General features: G+C 38.2%; 1 protein-coding gene across 1 annotated transcript in view; it reads right to left on the reverse strand.

The window, feature by feature from the left end:
- Positions 1-2,479: 2,479 nt before the first annotated feature.
- The window catches only part of MAN1A1 (mannosidase alpha class 1A member 1), a gene marked incomplete at its 5' end in the record, with an annotated part of 57,868 nt that continues 43,368 nt past the window's right edge, over positions 2,480-16,979 (reverse strand). The window contains 5 exons of the mRNA XM_083731275.1: positions 2,480-7,406; positions 9,562-9,677; positions 11,254-11,426; positions 14,353-14,572; positions 16,194-16,309. Of these exons, the coding sequence (XP_083587401.1) occupies positions 7,283-7,406; positions 9,562-9,677; positions 11,254-11,426; positions 14,353-14,572; positions 16,194-16,309 (749 nt within the window). The 3' untranslated portion in view covers positions 2,480-7,282. The remainder of the gene's footprint in view (positions 7,407-9,561; positions 9,678-11,253; positions 11,427-14,352; positions 14,573-16,193; positions 16,310-16,979) is intronic.

The following is a 16,979-nucleotide window of genomic DNA, read 5'->3' on the forward strand; positions in this document are numbered from 1 at the left end:
TTTATTGATCTTACCTTTGGTCCAGAAGTCACAAATGCAAGGTTTGTTAAAAATCATATCCTTAGCTCATTGGTTTCTTATGCCTGAAAGGTAGGACGGCTGTTGTGGGAATCCTGTTGTAGGAATTTTTTGCGAAATTATTAAATGAGGAGGCACTGTCATGTTCATCAAGACTCCCAAGCTCACATGAACTTGGGATGATCTGAACTGAGACTACTCCACTAGAGGCCAATTGAGCTAACTGCTCAACAGCAGCTCTTTGTTCCCTATGATTCTAGTACGAATAGGGTCATATTGCTTCTTCCCATTTCCTAAGCCTAGGACCTTCCAATCATGTTACCAAATCTTGTAAGAATGGTGCTGTGCCTTGGGGAGAAGGGGTTGAACAGAATTGTAGAGTAGAAAGGGCTGCCAAGGGCCATATAGTCCAACCCCCTGCAATGCAGGAATTTCAACTAAAGCATCCATGACAGATGGCCATCCAACCTCTGCTTAAAAAGCAAGGAAGGAGAGTCCACAGAAAAGAAGCAACGTTGCCCCTCCACCGGTTTACTAGACTGACAGAGATTAATTGACAGCAGTGGTGCCTATTCCTTAAGGAAAAAAATAGCAGGGCAGTAGATTACACACACATAGATATTAGCACATTATTGGGGGAGTGGCTTTATGGGGCACCAAAAATCACTTGGGCAAGGACTGGATATAGCTTGCAGGCTGCAATTTAGCTACTTCTAGTTTAGTTGGTAAGTACTGTTCCTGCCAACCTAGTTCGAAAGCACATCAAAAGGGCAAGTAGATAAATAGGTACCGCTCTGGCGGGAAGGTAAACGGTGTTTCCGTGCGCTGCTCTGGTTCGCCAGAAGCGGCTTAGTCATGCTGGCCACATGACCCGGAAGCTGTATGCCGGCTCCCTCGGCCAATAAAGCGAGATGAGCGCCGGAATCCTTTTTTTTTTTTTGAATACATTTTTATTAAAGTTATACACAAAACAGACATATAATATATATATATATATATATATATATATATATATATATACACACACAGAAAAGATTACAAAAAAGGGGTCACTACAACAGAGATATACAAGCCAACTTTTTACTTTTTCCAACTATACAAAGAAAATAGTAGAAAATATCTACTTCCATTACGTATTTGATTTTTAATCTATAATCCTAAATTCACTCGCTGGTAGTATTGTTCTAACCCCGCCAGTTCACATTAGACATTTATTCCAATATAGTTCCAGTATTTACTCCAATTTTTCAGAAATTTCTGTTCATCTTGATCTCTTATTTTACCAGTTAATTTATCAAGCTCAGCATAATTTACCATTTTAATCTGCCAGTCATTTATGCTGGGGATGGTTTCCACTTTCCAGTATTGTGCCAACATAATTCTCGCTGCTGTGGTGGCATAGAGGAATATCGTCTTGTCTTCCTTTTTGATTTCTTTGCCCATCATTCCCAGCAAAAAGGCTTCAGGTCTTTTGGGAAAAGTGTACTTAAGTATTTTTTTAAGCTCATTATAAATTAATTCCCAAAAGCCTTTCACCTTTTTACATGTCCACCATAAATGATATAGGTCACCCTCCACCTCACCACACTTCCAGCATTTCTTATCCTTTAATCTATACATTTTGGCCAATTTCACAGGGGTGTGGTACCACCTATATAACATCTTCCAAACATTTTCTCTCAGTGCCATACATGCTGTAAACTTTATGTTACAATTCCACACTTCCGACCACCTTTCGAAATCGATGTTATAGCCAAAGTCAATTGCCCATTTAATCATTGCCTCCTTCACCTCCTCGTCCTTTGTATACCACTCTAATAGTATATCATAGATTCTGGATAGGGTTTTGTTTTTGCCTTCTACTACTTCTATGTTAAATTTTGATTTTTTATCATCAAAACCCAACTTCTTCTTATCCTCTTTTAACAAATCATTCACCTGGTGGTATTGCAACCAACCAGTGAATAAGCTTTTTATCTCTTCATAAGGTCTGAGTTTGGGCCCTTGGTCTGTTTTTCTTAACATTTCTTCATAGGTGGCGTTTTTCTCCTCCATGTTTGTTTTCTTGACCGTTAAAACCTCTATTGGTGAAATCCACCAGGGAGTCTTTCTTTCAAGGTGGTTTTTATTCCTTTCCCATGCTTGGTATATCGGTCCCCTAAAAATATGGTTTAAAAAGCTCTTGTGGACCTTCACTTTCCCATACCAAAGGTACGAATGCCATCCGTACCAATTATTAAAACCTTCCAGGTCCAATAGAGCGCCGGAATCCTAGAGTCGTCCGCGACTGGACCTAACGGTCAGGGGTCCCTTTACCTTACTATAGTAGAAATAAATGTACAGAACCACTTTTGGTTCATTACTTCCCATACAGCAATCCAGCATAACTTTTCCTCTTTACAGGAAATTTAACTCTTTCGGCACTTCAGTGAATGGAAAAAAATCCACCAAAATAAGAGGCTGTATTAAAAGACTTTATTCACAATAGATTTTTTTTGTTTTGTTTTACAAATATAGTTCTTAAAAAGTAAGCATTTTGTTCTCTTATAACTTCAGAGATTTCTATAAAGGTGGAAGAAAACTAAGTGGGATATGCAGAAATAATAATTAAAAAAATACACAATATGACCACACAAGTTTACTGAATCAACAAGGTGTCACTGGGTATCATAGAGCTGTCATATAAACAAACATGGACTTTAAATTCGCATTTCTCAGGATTTAATATATATTTAAACAACTGCAGTGTGATATGCTGAAGAGCAATGTAAATTTAGACACTGTTGAAACACTGTTGAAGAGACACTTAAAAAAATTTAAAAATTGCCTTAAATTACATATGCAGTGGTCAGCATTAGCTCAGTCACCCATAGTTACTCCTACTGAATGTAAACACAGTGTTATTTCCAGCTTGATTGTGTGACAATTTCTAGGAAATACTAAAAGTTAATTCTGAAGCTATTTACACCACTGTAAATAATTTCAGGACTGTAGCTACAACTTTTTAAATGGTGATCACTCTGAAGTTTTATACTTTGGTGTTTGTGTTAACATAAATTACTGCTTTGAAGATATAAAAACATGTTTCTCTTACACTTTGCAGTTCTACAGGGAGATACAATCTTCTTGTCTACTTACATCACTTTACAAAAAAGGTACATTATAGTGCAGCTTGTACATACAACCTGATTACTGTATGTTATAGAAACATTGTGCTCTTTCAAATAATAAGACCAATGAACAAAAAACTACCATAATCACAACTTCCCATAAAGAGAAATATGTAACTGATCAAAACACTTGTGTCAAATACATTAGAGAAAATAAACCTGGTGAAATAATCACTAAATTGCCTGCAAGAGGAAAATAAGAAATATCCAGTACAATTCCTGCTGCATTTATAAATTTGTATTTCCACTCTGTTTATAGTGACTGACAAAAAAAAGTTTCACAGAAGCACAGTAACCATTTCACACATTTGGCCAGGTTCCCCCAAAATGGCACCAGTGGGTTTTGATGAGGTCCACACTGGAATATTGGCAACAAATAGGGGAGAAATCTATGCATTAGGCCAGGCATAGGCAGACTTGGCCCTCCAGATGTTTTGGGACTACAACTCCCACCATCCCTTGCTAACAGGACCAATGGTCAGAGATGATGGGAGTTGTAGTCCCAAAACATCTGGAGAGCCAAGTTTGCCTATGCCTGCATTAGGCAATAAAAGATGTCAACTGGACCTGAGCCACTGACAAAATACTACTGTTAGAGAGTGTTGGAAAAATGATTCCCTTTAAAGGCTTCTATCAGGACATTTTTGAGAAACAGGATGCTTAAGGTGTGATGTATCCTGCCTAGAATATGGGGTTGGACTGAATATTATTTTTAACAATTCACTACATATGGCATTACACAGTTTGAGGGCTATAGGGTTTACTGAGCTTTGCTTAACCAGGCAATACTTCTATGTATGAGCATCTGCTGAAAGCCCAGAAGAGCAAGTTACAAAGGGCTACTTATGTTCAATGATGCCATCTCTTGGAATGTTTAAAAGCCTATTAAACTGAACAGAAAATACTATCTGGATTGTGGCCTTTGAAAATCAGGACAATTTGTCTTAGCTATACATAGCAGATTATATCTCTACAGAACATTTTTTAAACAAAATGTTCCAGATTTATACGTGAAGAGAAGCAATCGATTGGCACAAAAAGGGCGTGGTAATTCTACAAGGCAGCCTGTTTAAAATGGAGGCTGGCAAGACTTCAGTCAGAAGGCAGAAATGGAATACTATATTAGAAAACTGAAAACCATACTAGGTAATCCAAGATCACTGCCATTTTTATTGGCTCAGTCTTAGAAGACGCCCTCTGCTTTTGGTTCTAACGTTTATTCCTCATATAGGATCTCAAATGGGATAATTCACATTCTACTACTATGCCTCTGTGGGAGAATTTGCTCAGAAGATGGATTCCCCCCCATTGACACTAGCTTCCACAGAAAGTAAGAGGGGTTCTTCCGTTGAAGCTGTAACTTAAGCTTGGGAAATCATTTAAAAATACTTAAAATAAAAAAAACTTATGCAGTTAGCAACTTTCAAAAATTTGGTGACTCTGCAGCCCTACATTTAATTGTTGTCTTGCTTTTCCATTTTAGGTTTTGAAGAACCAATTAACCTTAAAAACAGAGGTCTGCCAGTCAACATCAGCAGACTTACATCATTCCAAGTTACCAGATGAGAACACCTGCATGGCTGAGCATATTTTGATCCTGTCCTCTCGCTTGTGTGTTGCATATATTTTCTTTATATGGCAGAAGCCACGACTATTTGCTTAAAAAATTAGAGAATTTAATTCCATTCTGCATTTAGACTTTGAATATACACACAATAGTGCTTTGGGTGATACAACAGGATGTTCTTTGTAGTTTGAAAAATGCATTATAGCCTGTGAGCTAGAAATAAACCAGAAGCTCCTTTCCCCTTCATTCCTTCAAAAGGGGGGGGGGGGGATAAAATATGAGGTTTCTCATAACAGATAGTAAAGGAATGTTTAGATTTACCACAGTATTGATTTTCTATACATCAGGCTATCCAACTATTTTCAAATAAAAATGTTTAACGTGAATAACATCTGAATTAATGTTTCACATAAATGAGTAAAGAATTAAGCACACAGACAAATAGCAGAAGAGCACAGCATATGAAAGGCTTCTTTCAATTTGTATAACTGATTTTCTGGGCTGTAAAGATGTTAGCAGAAGTCCAGAATCAGAAATGTGACACCGATTCTGGTTAAATAAAGGGAAAAAATGCTTGTATTTTCATTTTTATACTTTATTATAGTGGTTCTTGTGATGGCTTAAAAATCCATACACCAACACCATATCCAATTAATTGAACATCATTCTTGAATAATAATCAAGTTTTAGTTTAAGAAAATTTGCTAGCCAACTCATTTGTAATAACCAGAGATTCATGTGTGCCAGCAACTCGCATGGTTTCCTTTGATTCTTCAGCTGCCATGCCTGATCTTAGAATATTTTTTTTTAAAAAAATTGGGATGGGTGAGTAGGGAATGAATGTAGCATGGAGAGGCACAGAAAGAGGAACCATACATAAATTTGGGGGGAATTATTGCTTGTGTTCTCTCACTATTCTACCAGATCGAAATAGAAGAGATTTCATTCCTATGGCCTTCACAAATGCTGTGGCATACCCCTGGGTAAATCTATTATATTGAAAGTTAGAATTGTGTAAAGCTGTTCATCAGCACAGAAACTGATGCAGATTATCACCAGGTTTTTTAAATCTGTGGACCACTCATTTTATGCACCATTCCAAAAAGTCGTTCAGCTACCAAAGAGTTACCTGTGTTGAATCAAATCTGTGGTTCTCATATTTCTTAGCATAAAAAGGTTTGCAATAGATTACAATAACAGTGTTGACCTGTTAAATCACAGGCACCTATGTGGCCAAGTAGCTTTACTATATTAATCACTAATTAAAGGCTATTCTGCTCAGAAAGGCATCCCACCTGGTAAACTGGAAAAAGGGGTGCTGTTTCGTCCTCTGATTAGACTACTAACCACAGTTATTGAAAAAAATTGGGCTGTCTCAACCAACATTCCATTTCTGTCACTTTGATTAACACTGATTAATATGAGTACAGAGTAGAATCTTTTTTAAAGCAAAGCATTTAAAGAAGTAGTGGTTTGTTTCCATCTCTCAAATGTGAATGAAAGCTAAAATGTGGATTTCTATAGCATAGCACCTTCTCTTCCTACTTCCACAGCATTGTTCCTGGTATCTACCAAGTGTCACACAGTGGAATGTCTGAAATGGCAATCAACATACTTGCAACACTAGCCACTCCTAGTCTCTAAGTGGGCTAAGGCTTAACACAAAGGATTTCACAGATCAATCCGTTTCTTATAAGAAATTACAAGTTTCAGGAGAAACCAGGATGTGCCTTCAAATGCAAATCATGCTGAAACTTTGCAGTTTCAGCTTTTACAGAAGGTTTTGAGAATTGCAGTCTCAAATTGTTGTAGATAAGGGTAAGTTCAGATGGCAGCTACTATGCTCTTGGGTGTTGTGGCTTCTTGTGAAACCAAATACAGGAAAAGGAAAAAAAAAGGGCCCTAAATTTACTTAAGTTGATTTGCAGTTATGTTCTAAAATTGTTATTAGATAAGGGTTTCAACATCTGGACTTTGCCTATCAAGAAAAGCCACAGTTTAACATAATAGTGCACACAGATGAGATGAAACTATTCTTATGAACAGAACACCTTCTAAAGTATTCAAATGACCAATTAATGATAGACCCGCATAAGAAGAGGCTGTCACAGTCAGATTTGTCTCTAGTAATAGACAAACCACATTAACATATATTAAAAAAGAAAAAGCTCTTCATACTTAATTCTTTATGGCTTTTTGCAACACAGCAAAGTATTACAGCTTAAAGCAGACATCTCCTCACAGAGGAGGAAAGGATTTTGCAGTCAAAAAGAAAATGGAAAACAAGTAACATGCTGACCTCTGTATTCTATTTGGCCAGATGCATACTGCAGCCTAACAAAATCTAGAGATGACAAGTTACAATTCCTGTCAAAAGATAAATATGTTTAATTATAATTAATTACTTTAGGTCCCTTGTTAAATATTGTACGGGTAGACATCAGACTGCAAAAAATTGGTTCAAAACTAAAAAATGATGGAATTTTAATTACTACGTTGTGTGCCCCAAACAGAATTCAGCATTATTTTATTGGCTTTTTCTTTTTTCCTCCTCTTCTTTTTTCAGAACTGGTAGAGGGTGTGCCTCAGTGTTAAAGACCCAATGTTCAAACGGTAGAAGATCATCTTCAGAAAATAATAAATATAGATACCTGGCAAAAAGAAAAGGATATTTAATAAACTACAAAACTGGAAGGCTCACATAGGAATAATAATGGAATCATTTGTATCTCTCAAAACACCTAGATCAATAAAAGTGCAATATATCTTAAATGTGGCATAGTGGTTAGTGTTGGACTAGGACCTGGGAGAACAGGGTTCAAGCTTATTATGTGGACTTTGGGCCAGTCTCTGTGCCTAAACTACCTCACTGGGTTGTTGCGAGGATAAAATGGGGCAAGGAAAAACCATGTCTGCCACCTGAGCTCCTTGGACAAAAGGTAGGATATAAATTTAATAAATAAAACAAAATATAAAGGAAAAGCTAGAATAACACCTGACTGCATCTAAATTTTAGTTCCCTTTCTAAGCTCACATTTTTGTGTGAGCGCAAACCAGTTTAGCACTCAAAATGACACATGGGGAGTGAAGAGATTTCCTCTAAGGAAACATGGAAATGCAGCTATGGGACTGTTTTGATCTCCAATATACAGATGCTCCAGAAGCTTAAATGGTGCTTAGAAAGCCCCTGTTGCCTCTGGAAGGGATGATATATAGAAGATCAGCCCTGATGGATCAGACTATAGTTTCCATAGTTTTCACACAGATGCCAGATGATACTCAGTTGCTCCAGAGCCTCCCCTTTGAGAGCATGCAGCCCTCTTCTGTCCCTTCACAAATTATCTATTGGGAACACAGTATTTGTAATAAAGTATTTGTCCAGCCAGTGTTAACTATTCCTTTTAGGTGGGTAGCTTGCCAAATCCACTGCTCAATTTGCTCTGTGACACAGAAAGGAATAACTCCTTCATAAATCAAACCAGGCTCAACTATGAAAACTAGATTATTTTGCTGCACAGAACTACATTTCAGATAGCATTTAAGAATTAATGCTTAGGTGTTCAAGTTTGCTTCAAGAGACTTTTGAAATGGTCTCGCCTACTTGATTTGGAAGCACCTTTATTTCCTTAACATTTCCTTGAGAAGTTCAGACTTCTGGAGAAAAGCAACTGAAACAACTGATGTAACTAAAGTTTGCCAACCTTTTCTTTCCATCAGCCCCTCCATCTGCCTGGGCAACTGCTGTCAGGCTCCACAAATAGTAATGCTTATACAATGGTACCTTGGGTTACATACACTTCAGGTTACATACTCTGCTAACCCAAAAATAGTGCTTCAGGTTAAGAACTTTGCTTCAGGATAAGAACAGAAATTGTGCTCCAGCAGCACGGCGGCAGGAGGCCCCATTAGCTAAAGTGGTGCTTCAGGTTAAGAACGGACCTCCGGAATGAATTAAGTACTGAGCCAGAGGTACCACTGTATAGCACATAGCCAGAGTTCAAATCACTTCATAAATTTTCACTAATAATACTTATTATTCCCATGTTACAGAAAGTAGGGTTGGGTCAGAAAATGGAGAATTCAAGGTAACTAAGCAAATTTCTATTTGATATGAATTGAATCACAGGATTTTCTAGCACACCTGCTCTGTCAGTATTTGTTTATATCTTGACTTTCTTTCACTGAGCTTATAGCAGCATAAATGGTTCTCTCCTCCAGTCTATTCTCATAAAACACTGGGGGGTAAGTGGAGAAACAGGGATGGGTTCAATGCTCACGGTTGAGTGGGAATTTGACCATGGTTCTCCTAAGTCCTAGGTCCGACACTACCCACATGTCAGTTTTCAGAGGCACAGAACCAAATGACTGCAGTCTCACCCGTACTTGGAACCAATCTGCCTGATCACAGCCCTGGCGTTCCTGGTCACAGTTACATTTCTTTGTGCTTGTCTGAACTGACATGCTTGCTGAAGACATCAGCAGTACCCCCTGAAGCCCCCTGCTTCTATTCTGGCCCCGAACAGCATTTCCACGCAATTCTTTGCCAAAAAAAGCAGAACTAATTTTCTCCACCACACACCAAGATTGTGTGCAACACTCCCATCTGTTAAAATACTATGGTACTTCAGTAAACAGACCATCTTGTCTTTTGAAAGACCACTAGCGATAACCTGCTTGCTTCTCCTGGTTCTGACTCCCCATATTCCCATACCCCTTTTTTGTTCCGTTGCCCTGTACGCCAGCCCATATAAATATTAATGACTCTTAGCTCTTCAACTTTTAAACTGAAGGGTTTCAACTGCTTACTTGAGGGTTTCTGAAAGGAAGAAACTCTGCTGCACATCATCATGGGTTTGACGGTTGCTGTAAACATCCCTAACACCAGAATAGCCACCATCTACTCTGCAGTATTTTTCCAGTGCCTGAAAGGAAAAGAGGAGTTTGATATTTTATAACTTACACCCTGTGCTTTAATGTAAAACATCTTCAGGGTACCTAATAACACAAAGTTAAAAATTTAAACGATATAAAATAGCACAATTAAGCACCAGCATCACAACAAATGTAAAACAACTGCCCAACTGAAGCCAATAAGACAAGTTAATGATTACTATTTATAGTCTCATTGATTTTGAGCCATTTAACACACAACTTCAAAATGGAGTCCTCAAATTCCCTACACTGTAGTTTTTTCAAAGGGATACAGTTCCTGAACTTGAAGGACATGCAGAGTAGAAAAACTGCCCTCTTTATTCCACACCTAGACAAAGCTCCTATTGTATTGATGTGTTTCCCAGCTCACCAACCATTCTGATGGAAGTTGAAGATACTGAAAGATACTGGGCACAGTATGATTGGGACCTAAATACTTGAAGTTATCCTGGAATCTGCTGATGGGGCCCTACTGAGAAGTGCACCAGTGAGTGATTGCAGCTGCTGTTACTATTATGGTTTTACCATTTCAATATTTGTCTGGTGTTCATGTTTTGGTATTTATGATTACAGTTGCATTGAACTTTGTATTTGGCTGTGGTATTTGCCATGTAATTGCTTTGGGATCACTTTTGACATGACAGGGTGAGGTACTGACAGATACTAAAAAAGAATTAATAGTTATTTTTCAAACAAAAGGAAATAGAAGATTTGTGGAGAACTGTCTGGGATATTTTGTGGGAAACTGCAGTCAAACATAACTATGCATGAGTGCTGGTTAGTACATGAAGGGGTTAAGAACAGAGAAGTTTGTTCCTAGACTCAGGTCACACTTCTCTGATGGGGGAGGAAGTGAAGCCTTCTCTTCCTGTTCCCTCTCTCTGTGCCATGTAACTAGTCGAAGATTTGTCTAAGCAAGTGCCAAGCTTAGAGCATGTGTTTGATGCTTTCTGTATTTTCTACCCAAGAGTGTTCTGCCAGTGTTCTCCTTGCTGCTTAGACAAATGCATGAATCTTTGGAACCTCTGGAACATTTTGTAAAGAAAGTATTTTAAACGTACTTACCACTGTGTAGTCAGTTCATTGCAAGAGTGGTAGAAAAAGAGGAACACTGTAAAAGGGTCTACCAACCTATATTCCTATTGATATTGCTGCTAGACTTTTGTGTGTTTAAACTCTGCTATTGGGGGCTCTCTTCTGCTACAGAGTGTGCAAAGCTCGATGTTTTGAATCTGGGCGCCCAGCGGATTATTTTGTTATTTACCCCCCACATGTGGGTCACAAGGATTAATATTTTCCTCCCATATGTTTAAGACTCATAAGCTGAGTATTTATCAGTATTTCTAGCTAATGCACAAGATGGGAGGGCACTAAGGAACTAAAATCAAGGAGTTAGAAGCAATGTATAAGGACACTGTTAATGAGGAATTATTTAAGGAACTGGGTAATTATAAAATTCACATGAGGCAGAAAAATCATTAATTTTTACTAGGCAAGCTTATTTTGAGTGAAAATAAAATACATTGTTCAAAATTAAGCCTTTAAAGAAACAAACAAATATATTACCTCTACAGCTTCCCAGCCCCACTGCCGGTACTTTGGATCATGAGTGAATCTCCACATATACATGTAGGTTTCAATAACTTCAGGCCGTAAGATGTAGTATTTTTCATTCTGTCTAGTAGCAATTGCCTCAACTCCACCATCAAACCTGAAGGCTTCTGGTCCCAACTTCATGCCTACACAAACAATGTGCAATATCCAAATGAGTCGGCACATGAAAAACTTTCAACTCTTCAGCATGTGGTAGAGCTTTATTAATTTACGTGAATCATTCATATAAGGTTAGTACTATGTCACAGAAATATTTTTGCCATTTCTGAACTCCACTATTCAATGCTTGCGTCACTAATGCATGACATTTTAGTGTGGAGGGCACAAATATTTTGAAAGCATCCCAATAAAACTTATAAAAACACACCTCTTCTATGACATTTATTGATATCCCTGTCCCTTCCAGGGAATAATGCAGAATAAAAAGGGCAAACTGGGGAAACAAAACTAGAAGAATGAATTTGCTTAAAAATTGTAGGCAACAATTGAAAGTTGGGTCAAAGATAACGTTGGACTATGAATAGGCCTTATGTTTGAACCACTCTAAGTTTTCTAGCAATATTGCTTTCTCTCACTCCAAATTTTATTGGAAAAGGAAACATGTCCTTGATAAAACTTTAGCTTGAATATTTAAAAATTTATTATTTTTTGAGTACATAATGCCGATTGGTTGAAAGGGTTTATATGCCAACAGTTTAGCCTGTTTTAAATAGGCTCAACTGATCTCAACTAGAAGTCAGGTTAGGGAATACTCCTTCAGCTGAGATTTGGCAAGCATCCTCACTTTTGACTCTTAGGTGTCTCTTCAATATCTTTTTATACTGACAAGTCTTGCATTGGTTTGAGTTCCTTCAGTCTGGCCCGCCATTTTAATTATTGTTTTGTACTGTTTTTAATGATTTTTGTGTTTTATTGCAGTATACCGCCAGAGACTGTAACATATAAATACTGTAATAAATATTGATCTGTGCTTGTTTCAAGTTCTAGGCAATTCAAAATTAAGCTCTCGCATGCAGTGATCATACTTTGCAGCCAAAGTTGATACAAAAGTCTGCTACTTTTCCCTTTATTGGACAGTTTGGTGTAACTTGGAAGTTTACAAGACAAGTGCCTGTTCTTCTGGAAGCAGAAGCAACTATTAAAACACTACTGAAATCTACAAAGTAGTCATTAGTAAAGGCAGTTAAGTGCAAGACATAGGAATATATTTAAATCTGCTGGGAACATGTTGCATCTTTTTAGCTTTTAAAAAATACCTGTAAAAACAAACCCTTTAGAAGTTTTCCCATTGATGTACATGGATGGATATTGGACAACTGTGTACAATATCTATTGAATGTGTTTTAAGAGGCAAAATGATACATAATGCATGTGTGTTGAAATGGGGAAGCTTCCAAGTAAAACTGAGTGGAACTGATTTCTAGGACAGCCTTCTCCAATGTAGCACCCTCCAGATGTTTTGGACTAGGCCTTCCATCACCCCATACCACTGGTCATGCTAGCTGGGGCTGATGAGGAGTTGGAGGTCAACATCATCTTGAAGGCACCAGGTTGGAAAAGCTAGTCTAACTTTTTACATGTCTGTCAAACTAACACAGGCACTCACTGGCTGATAGCCCACTACAAAACTTGCTACCAGTGTTAAAAGAGAGAGCGAGAAACACTCTTTAGTTAATAAGAAAATAGATTACAGGTAGTGTCATCCTGTACCAATCATAGTTTCAGTGGTGTTGTCTAACTACTCCAAAGACAGAAGAAGGTTGTCAAAAGCAGTTCTACAGCTTATCTTTGAATGCATGAATATACCACTCTGAGTATTAATATCAAGGGGAAACTCCCCCTCAAAAAACTTCCCTCCAAACAACATACAGTGGTACCTCGATTTATGAACTTAATCCATTTCAGAAGCCCGTTCTTAAACCGAAACAGTTTTTAAACCAAGGTGTGCTTTCCCTAATGCGGTCTCCCGCCACCGGTGCCCTTTCATCTTTCAGATTCCCTTCTTAGACCAAGGTAAAGTTCTCAAAGCAGGACACTACTTCCAGTTTTGTGGAGTTTGTAAACCGAATTGTTCGTAAACAGGGCTGTTCTTAAACTGAGGTACCACTGTACTCTGCTGACTGTAATTTATTTTAACTGTTTTTAATACTAAATTTTAAATTGCTGTAATCTGTGTCATGTGACAAAGGTATTTGAGAGCAGAAGCAGTAAAGCAAGCAGTAAAGGAGTCTAGAAATGTTGTGAAATGCTGAAAAGCTGCAGAATCACTTAGCATGCTGAATCACTGTGACTCCTCTTGAGGGTGACTCATTCTCTGCACAGTGGTACCTCGGGTTACAGACGCTACAGGTTACAGACTCTGCTAACCCAGAAATAGTACCTTGGATTAAGAACTTTGCTTCAGGATGAGAACAGAAATCGTGCTCCGGCAGTGCGGCGGCAGTGGGAGGCCCCATTAGCTAACGTGGTACCTCAGGTTAAGAACAGTTTTAGGTTAAGAACTGACCACTAGAATGAATTAAGTTCTTAACCCGAGGTACCACTGTATAAGTATTGTATCTGTTTGCAGGCAGACTCAGTCAGTCAGTCAGTCAGTCAGTCAGTCAGTCAGTGTGTCAGTGTGTCTGTCTGTGTGTATGGAGCCTAACTCAGAAGTGAAGCCTGTACTCTGTGTATGCTCTGAAGCTGGTTTAAATCATCTGTTCACTATGTTGTTTATTTGCAAACAAGTTTTAGCTCGGTAAAGCTTTTATTCTTTTACTGAAGAAGACTCTGCATTATTAATTTACGCTGCACGTCAATCTGCTCTGGGATCTGGTGGTGAAGGGACGTAAAAATAATAGATGACCCTCGTGGACCCTTCCAACTCTACAAGTCTGCGATTCTGTGATGACAAGTAATACAAATTCAATGCAGAAAAAGTAAAATGTATTAACTATGTTGGGGTGGGGGAAAGCAAAATGCACAGCACTAACCATCAATATAGAAATGGGCATTTTTTTGGGGGAAAACCCTCTGGAAAAGAGCTACTCCACAAAGTTTAATGCTTACTTGTGCGATCATAAGACTCATGACATGTGCGGGTAATTTCAGCACCAAGTTCAATGTGACGTCCAGTTTTATCAGCAGGTGCTCCATCTGCACCCAGAACGAACATCCCTCCAGCAAAGCAAGTGAGGTGGCCCATTTTGTGTTCAAGCAGCCCACCCTTCCACTCAGCAATGTACATCAAACCAGTGCTAGATTTTCGGAGCAGATGGGTTTCGATAGACTAGAAAAATGCAAAAAATATTTCTGTATTAGAAATAGACGCTCAGCTGGAAGGCATACTGCAGATCAGAAAGGGTACCAGAGGATGTTGTCATAGTTAACAAGAAGAATCAAGGAAGTTCTTTTGAGACAGGAAGGCTTCCCTCAGAAACTAGAAACGTTGCCCAAATTAGAACAATATGAAAAACAAATTTGTACCAAAATGCTAGCAGACGGCAATGGTTGTAAAAAGGAAGCATGTTGCTAAAAACATTAAGACAAACAATAAAATAGTCTTTAAATACATCAGAAGCAGGAAACCAGCTAGGCAGGTGGCTGCATCAATAGAAAGCAAGGGAGGAAAAGGAGTGTACAAAGGAGCTGAATACATTTGTTGTGTCTGTCTTTACTGCCTGAAGTGACATTTTCAGGGAGCGATGTGAAGAACCAAGGCAAATAGTGACAAAGGACAAAATTCTAGGCCTTACTGACATATTTAAAATAAACAACTTGCCATATCCAGATAGTATCTACTCTAGCATTCTTGAACTCTAATGTGAAAAGATTTAGGGGCTTCTTAGTCTGCCTGGCAGCAGTCCCCCTCCCCAGAAGCGACTTCCATAGGTTGGTATAGTATTTCATGAAGAATGAGCAGCTGTCATGGCAAGGGAAATTTCGGCACACACAGTATGTTACTAGTGTTTCACATATGCAGTGGCCTCTGTACAGCATAGGCTTAGTTGACATATCTGATTAAACTTTTTAAAAAGATGGAAACCCAACTTATTATGCTTCCCTTTACCTGAGGGAAAGGGCTACATTTAGTACAGGACTGCTTTTAAAAACCCACCATCTTTGAGGAGTCACAAAGATACATTTTAGTCAGAACACCCAGTGAGGGCTTCATTCAGAAATAACAGGTTTTCAATATTTAGTTATTGCTGTTCCTTGTAGCCATGGAGGGGGGGGGGGGGAATCCTGCAAGGCCACTACACACATTCCGTCAACTAATGTAGTCAACATAAAAGCTATTGAAAAATGTGCTGTCACGATGTTTTGAAACAGAATTGACACATGTTTAATAACCATGTAGGTCTGGTTCAAGAGATGTTTTGTGTGAGCAGTCCTGCTTCTCTCATGCCCTATCACACACCATTCTGAAAGGACCCTCGATCCTGGGAGCAGCTTCTGAGGGGAGGAGTTTGGGAAATCCTTGGCATGCGAGCAGAGTCTGTCTATGGGTCAAACCCATTACATTTACAGAATTTTTCTACTGCCAAGCATGGAGTAAATTATATGCTTTATTAGTACTGTACCTCTTTTCACAGATAAATAGGCTTCAGCTAATCTTACAACTAGCAGGAAACTGGGAATCTGACCACCAGACACAGGTACATAATCAGTACGATGTGAAGACAGATGTAGGAGGAAATCACGGTCTATTCATAAATTAGGAACAATGACATTCATGTAAAGTAGATGAATATACTTAAAAGTTTTGTTTAAAGGAATACATATTCAATCAAAATTTATTGTTGAAAACATTTAAACAATCCAGACACTTAACATATGCTGCAAAGCCCCTTTCTTTAGAAGGTGTTTCATATTAGAAAATCTTAAGTAGATTTATATATTTCATTTACCTGAACAGCATCATAATACATCTGCATGCCTTCTTCATCTGTCTTGTCTGACATTAGCCATGCCTTCAGCAAATATTCATAAAAGCTATCTCCAAGCCCTCCAATTGACACATGATCTGAAAAGAAACAAACAGAAAAGCACTCTAAACTAATTTCACCTTCAATTTAAGTGTCTGTACACTCCCCACCTAATTTTAAAGATGAACTGCAAAATAACTCTTTGCACAGTAAAGCCGGAAACCCAAGAAATTATTTTAATTTGTAACCCTGCGCACACTTATCTAGGTGTAATTGCCATTGAACAAAGTGAGGCTGACTTCCAAGTAGATATGCAAAGGATTGGGCTGCAAGCCATTCTTCAGAATAAAAGTGCTCTACAAACAACACTTTTTGATAAGCTGATTATATATAAATCCAATCACTCTGTATTGTATTACTTCAAAATATAGTGCTCTGCGAGCATGAAAGAATGTCGAGCATTTGGCATATTTAGCTGAACTCTACCCCTAACATAAAGTTAAAAAGTCCTCCCATTCAACCTGATTTGATGAACTCATTCTATTCTTTCTATTCTATAAGTGGGACTGACACATGGTTCAAATGCAATGCATACCATCGTCTGGGTTTAAAAAGGTGAACCAGTCTAATTTTAAGTTGACTCTTTAGGTTTGATTTTAAGTCATGTTGTTTGATTTTGCAAGTTGATTCTCGTTTAGGTTAAATAGGAGGCAATGCTACACTTAAGAGTTTTATTGAACCTTTTAAATGAATATTTCTAGGATGATG

This window comes from Podarcis gaigeae (assembly GCF_964106915.1).
Source record: "Podarcis gaigeae genome assembly, chromosome: 3".
Classification (NCBI taxonomy): Eukaryota; Metazoa; Chordata; class Lepidosauria; order Squamata; family Lacertidae; genus Podarcis; species Podarcis gaigeae.